This window comes from Lichenostomus cassidix, chromosome 4, assembly GCF_008360975.1.
Source record: "Lichenostomus cassidix isolate B80296 chromosome 4, HeHo_3.0, whole genome shotgun sequence".
Taxonomy (NCBI): Eukaryota; Metazoa; Chordata; class Aves; order Passeriformes; family Meliphagidae; genus Lichenostomus; species Lichenostomus cassidix.
In genome coordinates this window covers 1,365,217-1,381,280 of record NC_139484.1, presented here as the reverse complement: position 1 = coordinate 1,381,280, position 16,064 = coordinate 1,365,217, and the positions used below count along the sequence as shown (strand labels likewise).

Here is a 16,064-nt window from a genome sequence, read left to right as displayed (position 1 = left end):
AAAGAATCAGATCATACATAGGAGTTACCCATCTTATCATCCCTAAACATTAGGATGCATTTCAGCATTAATCATTCCAAGAAAACCATAATTATAACTGAGGGGAGGAACAGCTGAGATCAAGGCAACCAACCACAAGTGAGAGAAAGTCATGGGAGAGGCAATGAAACTCAAGCACAGGTTTATGTAGGATTTGTCTATTCACTCATCCTTGACAAAATTACTTTGTTGCCATGTTTTTCACTCTTGGAATTAGGCTGTGGTTTCCAAACAACAGTCATTTCTACAACTCTATTTACCTGAGGTAAGAATCTACCATCCGAAATACACATTAAAAAATGAATCATCTCCTATCCCTACATTGATTCACCCAGCAGAAGTTAATTTACACAGGGAAGGTTATTTTACATTTGAAGTATGAGGGTACAGCTGCTCATTTCCAACAGGAGAAGGGCTCCATGCTCCAAATTCCTCAGGTCCTCTGTTAGTGCAGCTTGTTTAGAGCTTCCCTTCCAAAGCAACAGGTCTCCAGGAGGAACACTGTGGGATTCAGCAGGGCTCTGACATGGCTGCCACAAACCCAGCAACAGATACAACACTGCCAAACGTAAGACTTGCTGAAAATTTTAATGACTTTTAAATTTGTACAGATACACGTTTTACAGTACCCTTGGATTGTTTCACGTGAGCTGTTTATAGAATCTCTCAGTTTCTTAAATACCCACAAATGTGGAGCATCACTTCAAAGTCACCCAGTACGGTGCACTGAGCACTGCAAATGTTATTATTAACCATGGCTACAGAACATGCCCATCACAGAAAAAGCTGGAGTCAGCCTCCTTTTTCCTAAGTGCTTGTTCATCTTAAGGGCAGGACTGTCAGCTAATTGACTTCCTCAAGGCATGGTCAGGACCAGGTCACCTCATGTTCACTGGCCAGGAAAAGTAGTGACCAGTGCAGGGGAGGTGACAGTTTCAGCAGGTAAAAAACACGTTATTTACATGTTGAGGAAGTTGCCTTCCTTCCTGCAGGAATATATTGTACAAAGAAATGTCCAGAAGTCACATAACAGTAGCTTAGGCCAAACCCAAAATATACATTTGATGTGTACAAATCTTTAAAGCTCGTTACAAGTATTGCAAACGTAAACAATGGCATTAAAATATTTTCAGTGACATAGCTACAACTGAAGTTAAGAGGTGGAATGTTACCAGCAGGATTTACCTGTTCTCTCAGGTTATTTGTACATGCTTAATCCCAGTGTGCAGCATTTTTGTTCCTTACCCACACTGGAATGACTCAAATATTCCAAATAGTTTCTGATTATCTAAACCAGCAACACAACTTTCACCAACAAACTCAGTTCTGACGATGATGACAGTGTAGGTTTATTACTTATCACAACGTGTTCCTTTTACTCCAAAACAAAGTTAAACCCTATCATCCTTTTTCCATGGAAGAATGAGACAGCTACACAAAATAATGGTAGAGTAAAATGGCTTTACTTTGAAACTTTGGGGAAAGCTGGAGATCTGCAAGTATTTTGCAGGTTCTCTTTTGTTAAAAAGTATGCTTTACATGGAATACTGGGGGAGACCACACAGCACAGGACACCAGTGGTGCAGTCACTGGATGCTCCTTGGATTTCAGCCCACACTAGCAGGAGTAACCATCCACTTTAGAGGCACAGGAAAGGCAGAGCACTTAAACACACCGTTAAAACATGGATTTTTCTTCTGTCTTTTCAAAATGCAGATATAGAAATTCAGTCTTTAGGTTCTTGTTCTTCCCAGCCCAGCAGCAGAGCCATCATCCCTCCCCCAGTGTGCTCACAGAATGTTGCTTTTCTGTAATTGTTCTGGTCCAGTTGAATTACAAATTTTCCACAACTAAAGAATTTTAAGGACCATGTAGCAGCAGATGTTGGTCTGTTCAGAGGGGCTAGGAAAACAAGACTTTGGTCCTCCCAGTTCTGCACTGGTTAAAATTCCCGTTTTATTGACACAGAGAATTTATTTTATTTTTGTTTTTCTATCTAGCACACGCTTACTAAATTGGGCCTATTATACAAGACAATATCTTACCTAACCTGATGATTTTTACTATGTTCATTGAGGTTAACCGTGCTTAGTGTAAAGTAATTAAAAAGAGAAAGTAAATGGAAAAAGGACAACACAAGGCTAGGAAGACTTTAAGCTAGACAGGGAAAAATCAGCAATTTACCACGAGTCAAATTTGTTTTGAAGCTCTTACTTTTACATCCTCTAAACAGCTGAAGAGCAAGTCAAAAAGCACAGACTGGAAATAAAAATATTTTAAAATTATTTTTCTATATTCAAGTATTAAATAGATTATATAAGACTGTTTCTGAGATGAATATTAGGCCAATGATGAATTTTAAAACAAAATCAATAGAAACATCATCCAGAAAAAAGGCAAGTTAAAATATAGATAAGTCAAGCTATGAAGCTTCAATTAGTGCAGATAATTTTATATTAAATCCAGATATCCAGAAATATACACAACAGAATCATCCCAGTTTCCACAAAAGTTGAGAAGGTGGATGATGAAATTGCACTTAGTTCTGAATCCATTCAGACAGCAAGTCATTCCCATTCCTTGCCGATCCGTGTGTAGGAAAAAGGGAAGCAGGTTCCAAAAGAGCAAACTGGCTTTGTACATTCCATTTCCCTTTCCAGCATTTGGTCACAAGCAGGGGCCGTGCAGGCAGCGTCACTATCTGTCCTGGTGGTCGGAATCCGACAGCCTGACATCCGAGGCCGACAATTCCAGCACGGGATTGACGAAGCCGGCGTACTCGGAATTGCCGTTGTCGTCCATCTCGGCGCTGACAAAGTCATTCTCCCACTCCAGCCCGTTGGAATCGTCAGAGGCTGAGGCTGGGTGGCTTCCTGTCTTCCTGCTGTTGAATTTCAGTGCTGCCCGGAGGATGTCCTCCTCTGTTTTGGAGCGTTCCCTCATTGGAATCATCCTGTTCATGCCTGGGATTTAAAACACGATGATGAGAAACACATCAGTGTGAGTTTTCGTCTAGCTTTTTCTGTTTCTGTTAAAAGAAACAAAGCTAAAATTTGGACAGATACTGGATTCATTGGTCTGAGACGGGTCTTCAGTTTGTTTGGAAAGGGATATTTAATTCCACGCAGAATAAGGCAAAATGTGTTTCTGAAAACTGCTCAAAGATATGCAAGATTTTAGTGATTTTGTCAGTAATTACAGACTTTGTAGTGGGGAAAAAAATCAGCTATGCATTGGCTAAAAGGAACCCTTGCTTGTTTTTGGTGAGCTTTTCAATAGTCAAGGTCTCAACATTTTGGATAAACTTTCAAACAAGAGCTTTTGCAGATTTAGTAAATATCTGTAACAAACAGCAGCAGTGGTGTGGAGAGCTGGGATACTCCCTGGAATGCACGTCTACATTCCCAGTGAATGTTACAGTGAAAGTAATAAGGGTTTTTCCCAAAGTACTTAAGTCATACTCCTGACCAACTTCCACATTTTAAAAGGAAGAACAAGCTCTTCCTTCTGCTCCTGGCTCACAAGAGGGCAGCATTTCTTCACCATCTCTTTTGCTGGGAGTTTACAAGTCAGCTCCACAAAATGCAGGGAATCACATTTACTGGAATATCCAAATAAATTAATTCATTTATTAGGGCTATCTCCACATGTATCAAAGTAAGGAATTTTCTCAGTAAAAATAATTTGCATTTTAATCACGACAAACTTGTCAGAAATTCCATCAGAAGTAAGTTTTAAACCAGCTTCCCTTTTGAAAACACCAAATTTACAACGAACATAATTCAAACTGTCAACACCTTCAACTTGTAAGTTCAGGATGCAAATGAAATGCAGGATAAATACCTTCTTCATCTTCCCACTCTAAATCTAAGGAGGTGCTGTCGTCGTTGCCACTCACTGATTTGGTTTTGGTCATCAAGTCACAACTGCTCTCTGTGTTGGGTGTCAACACTGTAGCATCAGATGAAAGTCCTATTTAAAAAAAAAACATTTTGTATTTTTAATTTGTAAATGTACTTGAATTTCAGGCTCAACATGCAAAAGTAAACTTTTAAATTAAGCTTTCACTGTGCTCTGTGGCCCTTTCAACCTCAGGAATGCTGGAAAAGGCACTTCATCAGTTCAAAGAGTAATCAGGAGCTTATTAATAGTCAATCTCACTAAGACATTGCCTAATTAGAACTAGAAAGGAATTTAGTAAGCTGTAAGCTGAGCTTGTATGAAGACTTGTAAAAAAAAAAACCAAAACAAAATCAACCCTCTCCTCCCCAAAAAACTAAACTACTCACAGTATTTCCTCAAAAATTGCAATCAGTCCCCCAACTTAGTGATTATCATGTGCTGTCATCAAAACTTGCAGATAAAAGCTTATCAAATTGTTTTCCTCTAAACTGTTAGGGAAATGTTTAAGTGCAGGCAGCCAAATTTCCTCTTGCACTTCATTAGGAAAAAAACTAACCATTAATATTATTCTAATTATTTTGGCAAGGGATGATTAAAGAAAGCTATAAACACATATCTACATGGTCAACACAGGGTCTGGTTTTATAAGAAAAGTTCACCACTATCTTCTATCTGTCATATAAAAAAACTATCAGTTTTTTTAATTACAGCTATATGTATATACATTGTATATTTGTGTACATAAATATAAAAATATAAACAATCTGTTTATCTAGAAAAAGCAGCAGGCTCTGTGCTCCTCAGAGTCCCTTAAGATTTAAAGACTTGCATAAGGAAAGGCAGACTTACTGCTACTTCGGAAAGCTTCATACTGGAATTTTGTATTCCTTAGGAAAGGATCAAGATCTTCCTCTGCCACAGAGCTGTAAGAACAATGCACAGTTTTTTAGCTTTATAAACCTCCAAGGATGCCATAAAAAATATGTTAATCCACATACCCCCCAGCTCTGTGCTACAAAGCACATACACCTTGAGCTAAATTCTTTATAAAATCATCTGCAAAATGCCTTTCTGTTCCTGTTCATCACATCCTCTCCCAGTTGTGCTTCTGCTCAATTTTTGTTAGTATTTTCAGTTAAAAATTAATTAACTTTGTGTTCCAAACAACTCTTCCCCTCTCTTCACCACTTCAGATAAAATCTCCTTAATTCTCAATTCGTTTTTTTAAGTAATGAGTTCAAATCCTGCTCCTGCAGTCCTTTGTTTTTAAAATCTGGCTGATTCCTACTCAGTTTTCACAGCTCCTATTCTAACTGTGCTCCCATTGCCAAATTCCTCCTGTCCCTCTTGTCTTCCATTCAAGAGATTTTTCTAAATTCAAACACCATTCCACTGGAAATTTCTCCACCTTTTTTTTTTAGCTTGTTTTCCCCACCATCACCACTGAATACAGAAGGTGGGAATGAAGAGAATTTAACTATAAATCAATACATAAAATAGTTAATAAATAAAAATAATAATATTAATGAAGAAACAGGCAGACTCTATAAACCCTTTAAATAGTGTGTTAATATCAGTGTTTTAAAACAGAGTTCTGAATAATATTTTTATATTTGCTGAAATTTTACATATCAACACCTTCTTAAAATAAACCACTGGATTTTGTGTGTGTGTAACTATATATTAGTAGCTGGGAGTAGCACAGTATGCAGCAGTTCAATAACTCCAGTGATAACCAGGATGACTCCAAACTACCCCCTAGCTTTCCAGATGAAGAACAGGAGTACAAACAGTCAAGGCTCTTGATTATCATGAAAAAAATTTGGTGTCTTACCTCTGGAACTCTCCATTATTAACAGCATGTGCTCTCTGCGTTATCCTGTGCTGCCTACGTTGCTATCAAGAGAAGTGAGTTGTTGAAAAAGCTGAATACTCAAAACAGAGCTCTCAACACTTAATCCTATTTTATGCACCTCCAAAAAACCCCATCAATTTTTAGAAATGTGTGGACACCACCTCAGTCATGACTGCACCTGTCTTCTTCTCTCCTGTCTTCTTAAAGTATTTTCAATGCACAACTAACACCTGGGTGATGTTTGATTTCTTTTGCTCAGGAACAGCCACCCTGCCATTTAAAAGATAAATATTTCCTACAAATCCTTTTATCCCTGTGCAAAGCAGTACTGCCATCTCCTCTGGCTGTCTCCATCAGCACTAAGTGCTTCATCTATATTAATAACAGCTTTGCTGCCTTGCAGGGCCAGAAGTATTAATAACTCTGCCAATGTCAACTTCAAGCATCTGAGAATTGCTCTTTGCTTTGGGTGTGGGGAGGGAACTGCATTGGATCTAGTGATTTTCGATCCCAAAATGATGATGGGTTTGTTTTCTGGCACACTTTAAGTCTTGCATTTAAACAACATTTAAACAATTATAATTGCAGGCTGAAATGAGTAAATGGGGAGTGTAGAAGAAGCAGAAATATCACATTGTGGTGGTTAGAGGTGAAAAGACTTAAGAATGCAGAGAGGAAGACAGAAATTTGGCACAACGCAGTCAACAAATCTGTCAAAATCAATTACTGACACATGCACCGATTTTCTTTTAGGATTCCTATACCCACATAATATCCAATTTAGATTATCTCCCTGTTTTGCCTGGTCACATCCCAATATCCAGCACTGCCAGTTCCAGGACACACACATATATTAAAATCCCCTGCTGTTACAAACCCTGACATTTAGTAGGGCAACATCAGCAAGCCAAATGGGTTTTAAAGGAGGCCATACTTCCAAGGAAAAAGCCATTTTCCCATTTGTGCCCACAAACAGAGAGATGAGCGATGCATTTGAAAATAGCTTCCGGTTTAGCTAGAAGGGCTAAGTGCTTGATGCATATCTGGACAAAAATGCTTCCTTAAAATCCTTATAATTGCTGTGGATTTTGAGGAGGGTGCTTGTGCAGGAGATAAGTGGTACTAATTTTACAAGAAGAGGAAATTAAAATCTCTATAATCCATTCTATCTTAGGTCCTGACTAAAAGGAGTTCACATTAAAAATACTGGAAGACAAGAAAAATAGCATTTCTTGCACAGAACTTCTACAAAAACCAGTTAATGCCATTAAAAAAGTCTACTTTTGCTGGCTTTATATAGACCAAAAGTGGTAAGAAAAAAAAAAGGCAAAAAAGGTCAGAAATAATTAACCCTCCCACACCAAACAGCAAGAGGAGAGAAAGAGAAATGTGAAATGAGAGCTATAGTTAGTGACATAAAAATGAGATGGAAACTTTAAAGCAGGGTCAACACAAACCAACAAAGATAAGGAACAGTACAGTGCACAAATATATAAAGTACATTTCACAAGTCTAAATGATGTCATAATGTGTGCTTAATTTCAGTTTGTTTTTTTTTTTACCCAAAACCCATCACAGATCATTTTACATTTAAGATCAGTAACTTCTACATATTATATAAGAAGAGTGTTAAGCTAATTATAGATTAAAATTATAACTCATTCAAGATCTATACTTGGTGACAGAAGCTGTTTCAAACAATTATGGTGATTTTCAGCTGTTCCAACCAGCTGTACTTTCAAATCTTGTACTTCTTTCTGTACTTTCCAAGGCAAAGCCATTTCCTGGTCAGGTTTCCTGAGATGGGAAGGATATCAGGGAAATCTGCATACATGGGAACAGGACAGAGGCTCTGATATATATTGGGGTCTTTTTCCCCTCACCTCCAAGAGCTTTTTCTGCTTTGCTGCCCTGGCTGCTTCACGTTGTGCAGCATATAAAGCCTCCTCTTCTAGTCTTAACTTCTCCTCTTGTAAGGCTAACTGTATATGAACAAAACAGTAATGGTTAACAAAAGCAGAACCTATCTATCTTCCTATCAATAAAGCCATAAGTGCAAGAAAGCAAAAGAAAAGCAGCTAGAAAATCAAAATAAAATAAAATCGACTACAGCTAAAGCATTAACTGAATTTAACAGCTTCCCTCCCCCCACCAAACAGCGCCAAGAAATTTATGTAACTATTGAATAAATATTTATTATTAGTGAACTACTGTAATGCTTTTTGCATTTTACTATGAACTGCACAGGAAAACTTTTAAATCTTATCAGTTCTGTAATTCATTTTCACTTGACTAAAGTTCATTCAAGTTCTACATTATATTCCACATCATATTCCATTAATTGCTGCAACACTAAACAAAGCGACAATTTATGTGTTTTTCCCCTTAAGAGAAGTTGTGGAGAAAACTGAGCACAAGAAAAGTTGAATCAAGAATATTTCCCATTTGGTCTTGCATTTTAAAAAAGGTCAAATATAAGAGATCCTGATCAGAGACCCAGCCTATTAATTCAATTTTTCAGCTAAGAGGCTATTAAAAAGAAGGAATTTGTATATCTTGTAAACTAAAAAATATTAACAGATGAAGAAAATGCAGTTATTTTGTTCATATGAGTGGAATCTCCTGGTGTCCAGAGATGATCCTAACATTTTTGGAAGAAAAACTATCCATACTGTCACTGTAAGCACTTACCTCTGACTGAAGCTTCAGATCAACAACTCTCTGCTTTTCAGCAATGGAGTCGTAGTGTCTGTCTTTCAGGTCTGCAATTTCCTCCTCAGTCAGAGGTCTGGAAGCACGGGAGAAACACAAAAAGGTTCCATCTATTATTCATGCATGATAACCCTCAGTTGCACTTTAACATATCCATGTGGTCTTTCCTGACTGGTCCTTTAATGCAGGCTGTGCTTTTGGTCTGTTCCTCCTGAAAGTTCCAGTTTACTCAGGACAATGCTGTCTCTCCTTATTCTTACAATATATATTATTTATATCTTTATAGAAAGTGTATTTTCAAAACCATCTTTGCTAACAGAACTACAGAAATGGAACCATTACCATCATTGCAGCCTAAAAATCTCACTTTTTTTTCCCCTCAGTTTTCATCCCATGTTTTTCCCTTAATTTTGTTTACTATTCACAGTGGGAGAGCAGAGGGAAAGAGAGGTCCTCAGTTTCAGAGTCTTACCTGTGACTGCTTCCTGGGCTTTCCCCCTGTTAAAATAAATAAAAAAGAAAAGTCTGATTTCTGTAAAGACAGAGCACTTCCAAAACTTCCCTTAGCAAAGCAACCCAGGTCCATTTCTGTTCTCAGATTGAGGGCCTTTGCTGAATCTTATGTAAGAGTTATACCAGGAGCTAATTCTCCTTTAAGTCTTCCCAAACACACTTTTCCCCCCCATCTCTTCTTTTCTTTTTGTCTTCCCAAAACCCATAGTGCCCCCTTCCTTACTGGGCTACTTCCCATACTCCCCAAAAATAATCTCTTCTCTTAGATCTTCATCCAAAATGTTAAATTCTCGTTCCTAGAGCAAGGAAAACTGAAAGTAAAAAAAAAAAAAAACCCTGGACTTAAGTCTCCAACTCAGCTTAAAGTAGGAGAAAGACTCAGATCTTGGAACCATTTTTAAGGATTGTATGAGCAGGTTTCACATGATGCCCCAGGTACTCACCTCATCACTTTCCACCAGGTTCTCGAACTGCAGAGAAAAAGAGGTAAATAATTTTGATAATTCAATATAACAAGTCACTAAAGACATACAGCAAATATGGTTACGTATTTAATGTGTCTTGTAAAAAACACTACTCCAATTTTAGCAGTAACAGTATTTATGAAAGCCCCTACTCTCAGAGGAACTATTACTTTAAGAGTTGGACCTGTCTTCTTACCAATGTTTCTTGTCTTACACATTACATTCTCCTAAAAGGAGAAGAGTCCAAATTAAAAAACAAAGCATTCTAAATTGTACAAACTCTCCCAGCAGAAGTTCAACTGTCACAGAGAAAAGCAGCAAACAGAAATTCTCTGTACTGTTTTGAGTACAGTAATCTTAAATCTAGTCAGTCCATCAGACACAGAGGTCAGCACCTACAACAAGACTCCTCATTGTCCTAACAATTTGGGAGAACAATACCTCCTTTACCCTCATATTTCTGTGGCAGGAACACTCTCACAACTGCAAGTTCTGCACCAAAACAGATTTCCCCCACTGTATACATGTGGCCCATTTCTCAACAGCCAAAGCATTAACTACAATACTTAATGTTATCCTCAGTAAAGGGGGCAATCTGGCTGGTCTAGGACTTCAGACCACAAGAACACTCAGGGAAAGTAAACCAGGTTATTCCTGGTTAACCTTACACTACCCTTGGCAGAAAGGGATTGTATTTGGAGGCTGGCAAGGACCTCTGTAGTGAACAAACTAGACTGTAAATGCAACAAACTATAAGGTAACCTCATCAGATTCTTTTTATACAATCTGATTCCTGATCCAGCGATCAAGAATTAAATAGTCTGCAATTATACAAGCAGCAAAATCCCAGCACAGCAGAGAGGAAATGCAACAAGCAGCCTGTGGAATGCTCTGGTGATGGCTAATGCCCATCACCAGATCACCACAAATACTTCTTTCCAAAAGATACATTAATGTTCTGAGGTGCAGTAAGAATCACTCTCTTTCCACTCAGTGCAGCATCAATTGGGGCTGGAATAATCCCGAATATTTGAGTGTTCATTAACTGCAAAAAGTGCTACAGGCATTGCTAGGATTCAGCTATTCAGACTTTTTCTTAAATCACTGAACTGTAAGCACTCACCTCTATAGTGAAGTGTTCTCCTGTTGAACATGTTCTAAAATACTTGGATCTGGAAAAATAAGTTTACAGTTACACTACAGAAGAGTCTTCAATAAACAGCAGAAGGTAAATGAACCCAAGAATTTAAAATAGATTTTAAAATGTTAAGTATAAAATAACCATAAAATCTTCATGTATTAAACATGGACTTATTAACCTGAGCCCTGCATTGCTACTACAGCAGGAAGAGGCAAAAGCATGTAAACATCTTCTGTAGAACAGGGGAAAAAATAAAACCCTTGTGACATGAAATAATTTGTCAGGATGCTGGACTTGGCATTTACAGACTATTACTATGTTCTGCAATCCCTTTAATACATTTTTCCTGGAAAAAACATTGTTCTAGGCAATTTCTGAAAATGCTGTTGCTCATCATGGCTCTTAACTCTTTCCTGGCATCTTGTGCAACATCAGTGTTAAACAATACATTTTACTTTAACAGCTTGGCACATCCAATAAGAGATCATGACAATACTTTTAAACTACAAAAAAACCCCCACACTCTAATTTTATACATGGAATTGTTTTCTCCCTCAATTCCTTAATCAGGATTCTTCCTGGTTTTTTTTAATGCTTTTATAGAGGACAGTTAGCCCTGTCCTTTACAAGACCCAGTACAGTATTAAGTTACCTGAATACATTTTTACCTAGCCAAGGTTTGGCCACCATCCAGAAGAACATTCTAATGTAAACACTCTTAGTACAACATCCATTTCATCGAACTGTTTCAAAAACCAGGGTTTCCAGTTGCAAGTGCTGACTGGTACAAGGAATAAACCCAGGGCCTCAGGGATTTCTACACTTGCACAAAAGATCGTTCAGCACTTGCAACCAACACCTACTTTGACAATAATAAAACCAAAACACCAGCCAAAGCCTGAATTATTTTAACCATATCGTATTTCATCTCCATCTCATTTTTCCTTGGAAGCCAGTTTAGGGAACGTCTCCCCTGGCAACCTGTTGCACAACCCACTGGTTCCTTGTTGCACAACCCTTCCTGCCACTAAAGAACCGTTTCCAGTGGATTCACTGCTGTGAAACCCGAGGGGAAAGGCCACCTGAACTCATGCACTGCATGGCAAGGATAATTGGGACATTGGCATGAACACTTAGAGCAATTGCACTGCTACCCTTCTCTCTAATTTGGTGTGTAGGAGCCAATACCATTAAGAATCTAATTCAATAACACTGTAACAGGAAATTGTTCCGGGACTGTCTACGCTGTTAACAGACGTGTAATTCCAGTTTGCTGCACCAGGTTTTAGGTAAATTATTTCCAACTTCCCAAACACTCGAGCTGCAGTCAGCTTAGCTGCAAGAATTGAAGAGTGAACTAAACGCAGTGCAAGCTCCCTAGGTGTAATTACAAACAGCCCAACAGCAATGACAGCTCTAGGAAGGAAGAGCTACTCTTTCAGCTGTTTGCTGAACAGGGACTTAGTCCCAGAAAACCTAAATTTGTGCCAGAGTTTGAGCCCATAAATCCCAGAACTACGGAAGCTTGAGGTCATTAGGGACACAAACAGAAGACTCATCAGCTTCACCCCTAAACAAAACTTCAAGTGCAGTATCAGCAACCTATTAAATGCTTACACCTTTTATTATTCTCCTTTAAGCTCTACTGTACCATTATTTTCTAAAACAGACAATGAGAATCTTTTTGGTTGGACAGCTACTAGAGAAAACAATTCAGCTGACAGGTCACAGGACCTACACAGACTGTCAGATGAATCTTCCAAAGTCTGAAGCTATTAAAGAGACTAACTTCACATACATATATATACTAATGTAATCCACACATATATATTTATTAAGCACAATTCCAAGCAAAGGCAACTTACAATCTTGCAGGATATTAAAACACTTATTAAAAAGCTCTATACTTAGGTGTTTAATTAGGAGTTTATTTCTTACAGTCAAATCTTGGAGCATCTAAAAATAATGAAGCTGGGGTGGGGGGAGGATCTGAGTGATTAAAATAATCATTAAGTTGATAAGCTACAATATTACATCATGGTGTTCCAGAAACAGCCAAATGTGGACAATCTGGAGTCAATCTAACTTGCAAACGTACAAGATTTATAAGACACATTTTACAGTTTTGGTTTTAATACAGTTCCCTGCTTAGTGGAAGGAGAATAACCTCAGTGGCTCAACGCTCTGATAATGCTCTGCAAACTACCACCACCACACCCGGAAAACAAATCTGCTCTGAAACACAGGCCAGCAGTCCTCTGTACATTTTATATTCCTAAGACGTTCACCGCAGGTTGTGCAACACCTGAACAATTAAACAATACAACAGCAGGCAGGAAGATTTATTCCACTGGCAAGGACAGCCTGATATTGGACTGTCACATGCAGGGATTGACACTACCCTGCCTGCCAAAAAAAGGGGTGTTGGCCTGTGAGAGGAGACTCAGCACAACACGCATGTGGAGGAAGAACCTTTCAAGTATTGACTGCTTTTCTCAGGGCACAACAAACTGATACTTCAGTGCCAGCTGTCAAGGCATTGGAGTTGTTCTCATCCCCTCTGGTGGAGTACTAAAAATACAAGCAGGTATCCTCTACATGCACTGCCCTGGTTTCTCGCCCATTTCTCTGAGAAGTAGCTTGCCTGGAAGGCCTTTCAGAAGGTGAGACTTGCCTGCCAGAGCTGATGTGAAGTAAGGGGCCACAAGTTTGCATCATGTAAAATGCTCAGCATATCTGATGAGAACGATTTCTATCCTAATACACCAAAAATAAGTGACATGCAGGTCTCCAATACCGGTCAGTATGTGGAAAAACCCCAAGCATTTCCTGTTTGCACACTGCTTTTCCACGAACTGGTTGTTGTAGAACGAAACAGGTTGTTACACGTTTCCAAGAGATAAGAATTCGCCTGAACCATTCTGCAATAGATGTGAGTTCATCCGAACCATTCTGCTCCCGATTTATCCCAACAGCGTCTCAGCCTCTGAGTCACAGAGAAGACGAGATCACATTGCAGAAGACCGGGTGTTTTTCCATCTTTTGCACAAGCACGGCCGCCTGCACGGGTTTTGACAACTGCCCTGAAAACCCCCTCTAAGCATCTCCTGCCGGAAAAAGAGCAGCGCTGGCGGGGCTAAGGAGCCGCTGACCCTGGAAGTGCATTGGCCCCGAGCGCACGAACCGCACTGAGCCCGCCGGGCTCCCGGCGCCTCCATCCGCTCGGGATGCTGGCGATCCCCAAGGGAACGGGCCGGGGGCCCCGGGTGCGCCCCGACCCCGCATTCCTGCCCTCCCTGCCAGCCCCTCCTGCCCCACGGGCACCCGGGAAGGCGGAGCCGGCGGCCCCGGCACCTCCCCGCCCCGGGGAGGGGAAAGGGGCAGCCGCGGCTCCCGCTCACCCTCCGCCGCGCTGGATCCGGCCGGGATCCCTCCGGAAGAACAGCCCGCAGCACCACTGCGCCCAGCAGTTCCCCATCGCATCCTGCTGGGAACAGCTGCTCCTGCCCCCCGGCGGGCTCAGGCCGTCGGGAGGGGCGGCCGCGGACCCCCGGGAACAAAGGGCCGGCACAGCCTCATGGCTGCGCAGGGGCGGGAGATGCTCGCCCCGAACGCGGGCACCGCCCCGCCAGCGGCATCAGCGGCGACATCGGCCCGCCCCTCGCCGGGACCGTCCCAGCCGGGCGAAATCCCGCCCCAAACCTGCCTTTTCCCGCGGCCGTGGGAGGTGGAATCGTCTCACAGCAGCACGCGTTTTAAAGGAGGAAAACATTCCAGGGTTCCCGTGGTCGGGATGAAAAAGCATCGCCAGTAATCGCGTTTTGGAGGAGAGGAATCCCTGTTATTATGAAGGGGAAAAAGGGGATAACAGTCCCAGTTATCCCAGGGGACTGGTCCGTGCCATCGAGGTACCAACAGGCTCCTAGATGCAGGCACTGTGCAGTTTAGCAAGGTTCCTCACTCATTCTTCAGCCTCGCTGGCTTTAAATCACAGCACCACACTGACACATCGTAACACAGAATCGCAGAATGGTTTGGGTTGGAAGGGACCTCAAAGCCCATCCAGTTCCAAGCCCCTGCCATTGGCAGGGATACCTTCCACTAGCCCAGGTTGCTCCAAGCCCCATCCAACCTGGCCTTGGACACTGCCAGGGATGGGGCAGCCACAGCTTCTCTGGGTAACCAGAGCCTCACCACACTCACAGGGCGGATTTTTTTCCCTAATATGCAATTTAATATGCAATCTACTCTCTTTCAGTTTGAATCCCTCCCCCCTTGTCCATGGTAAGTTAATGGTGTCATTACAAATATGAGGTTTGTTTCTTTCTTTTAACAGATCCAAAAGTCTCTCAGCAGTGGAGGAGTTAATTGGATTCCAAGCCAGCTCTCCATTAGCAGCACAGGACAGATGCCAGGACCCAGAGGAGCTACTTGCTATGATAGTGATGAGCAGTAGAAGGTATGGGGAATATAATAAATCACTGCCAAACACACTCTGATGTTTTCCCTTCCCTGGAAATGTGAGGTCAGCCTGGAAAGGTGCATTACAGAGATTGCATGTAGGGAGAGAGAATGAGGCTGAAGGAGATATAAAAGCAACCAGGAATTAATTACAGAAGGTGATGCATATCGACGTGACTCAGGAGAAATACAGTAAAGGTTCCAGAAAGTATTATTGGGACATATGATGCTTCATTAAACTGTTTTCCAGGAAACTGGCATTTTGGCAAGGCATGTACTGCTCCTTTCCCAAAGAGGAATGTTGCAGTATGCCAGCCTGACAGGTGTTCATAAATTTCTTCTGAGAAGTTGAACCCCTTTTTTTCTACAGTACCCTCAGCTGTGAAATAGAGGCCACCAAACTGAGGAGACAATATTGGGAATGTCCGTGTGGATTGCCTTTGTTTCTGCAGTTTGTTCCTGGTGGCGTTTTCCTGCCATGCCACTCCTGCCCAGAACATGAGAAACCCGAGTTAGAAGACCATCATGGGTTACTGCATCCATCATGGGATGGAAAGAACAAGAGGAAGCTGGATTGAGAATATATTGGATGAAGTCTCCATCAGCAAACCTACATGGATGCTTCAGCTCCTCTCGGAGAGAGCAGTTTTGTGCTTGCTTTTAAGCTGCAAATAACATGTGCAGAAACTGCCAGGTTTTTGAGATAAAGCGCACAGCAAGGGCACTGGCACAGACATCTAAAACCAAATTATTCCGCCTTTTCCTCGCCTTGTCCTTGGCAATATCAGCACATGAACAGTCATTACACGGATTCAGGCTGCGTTTTTAACGTGTCACTCAAGACACAGCACTGAAGGTTGCTTAGCCATCTCTCCTTTACGTGCCCTAGCGGCTTTAAGAAAACAGCCTTTAAACATTTTATATTAACAATAGTTCACAGGGCCTTTTCACTCTTCATAAGCCGGGCGGGCTTCCC

General features: G+C 40.9%; 1 protein-coding gene across 2 annotated transcripts; it reads right to left on the bottom strand.

The window, feature by feature from the left end:
* Positions 1-608: 608 nt before the first annotated feature.
* AP1AR (adaptor related protein complex 1 associated regulatory protein) lies at positions 609-14,267 on the bottom strand. Of its 2 annotated transcripts, XM_085057545.1 has the most exons (10): positions 14,029-14,265; positions 10,610-10,658; positions 9,466-9,492; positions 8,982-9,007; positions 8,489-8,585; positions 7,681-7,779; positions 5,777-5,838; positions 4,792-4,865; positions 3,883-4,011; positions 609-3,002 (listed from the first exon to the last, which is right to left on the bottom strand). In XM_085057545.1, the coding sequence occupies exons 1-10, from the start codon at positions 14,103-14,105 to the stop codon at positions 2,737-2,739; spliced, it is 906 nt and encodes a 301-aa protein (XP_084913671.1). In that variant the 5' UTR covers positions 14,106-14,265; the 3' UTR covers positions 609-2,736. The 2 variants fall into 2 exon arrangements, with proteins under 2 accessions (XP_084913671.1, XP_084913672.1); XM_085057546.1 differs by lacking the exon at positions 7,681-7,779 and having other exon boundaries at positions 14,029-14,267.
* Positions 14,268-16,064: the final 1,797 nt, after the last annotated feature.

What these genes read in the sequence shown, in the direction of transcription:
- AP1AR (XM_085057545.1), bottom strand. Translation starts at nt 14,105, where the DNA reads ATGGGGAACTGCTGGGCGCAGTGGTGCTGCGGGCTGTTCTTCCGGAGG. An exon ending in CGGATCCAGCGCGGCGGAGG is followed by an intron (nt 10,659 to 14,028) that starts GTGAGCGGGAGC and finishes TTATTTTTCCAG; the next exon opens with ATCCAAGTATTTTAGAACAT. An exon ending in AGAGTGGGAAGATGAAGAAG is followed by an intron (nt 3,003 to 3,882) that starts GTATTTATCCTG and finishes TTTAAATCCCAG; the next exon opens with GCATGAACAGGATGATTCCA.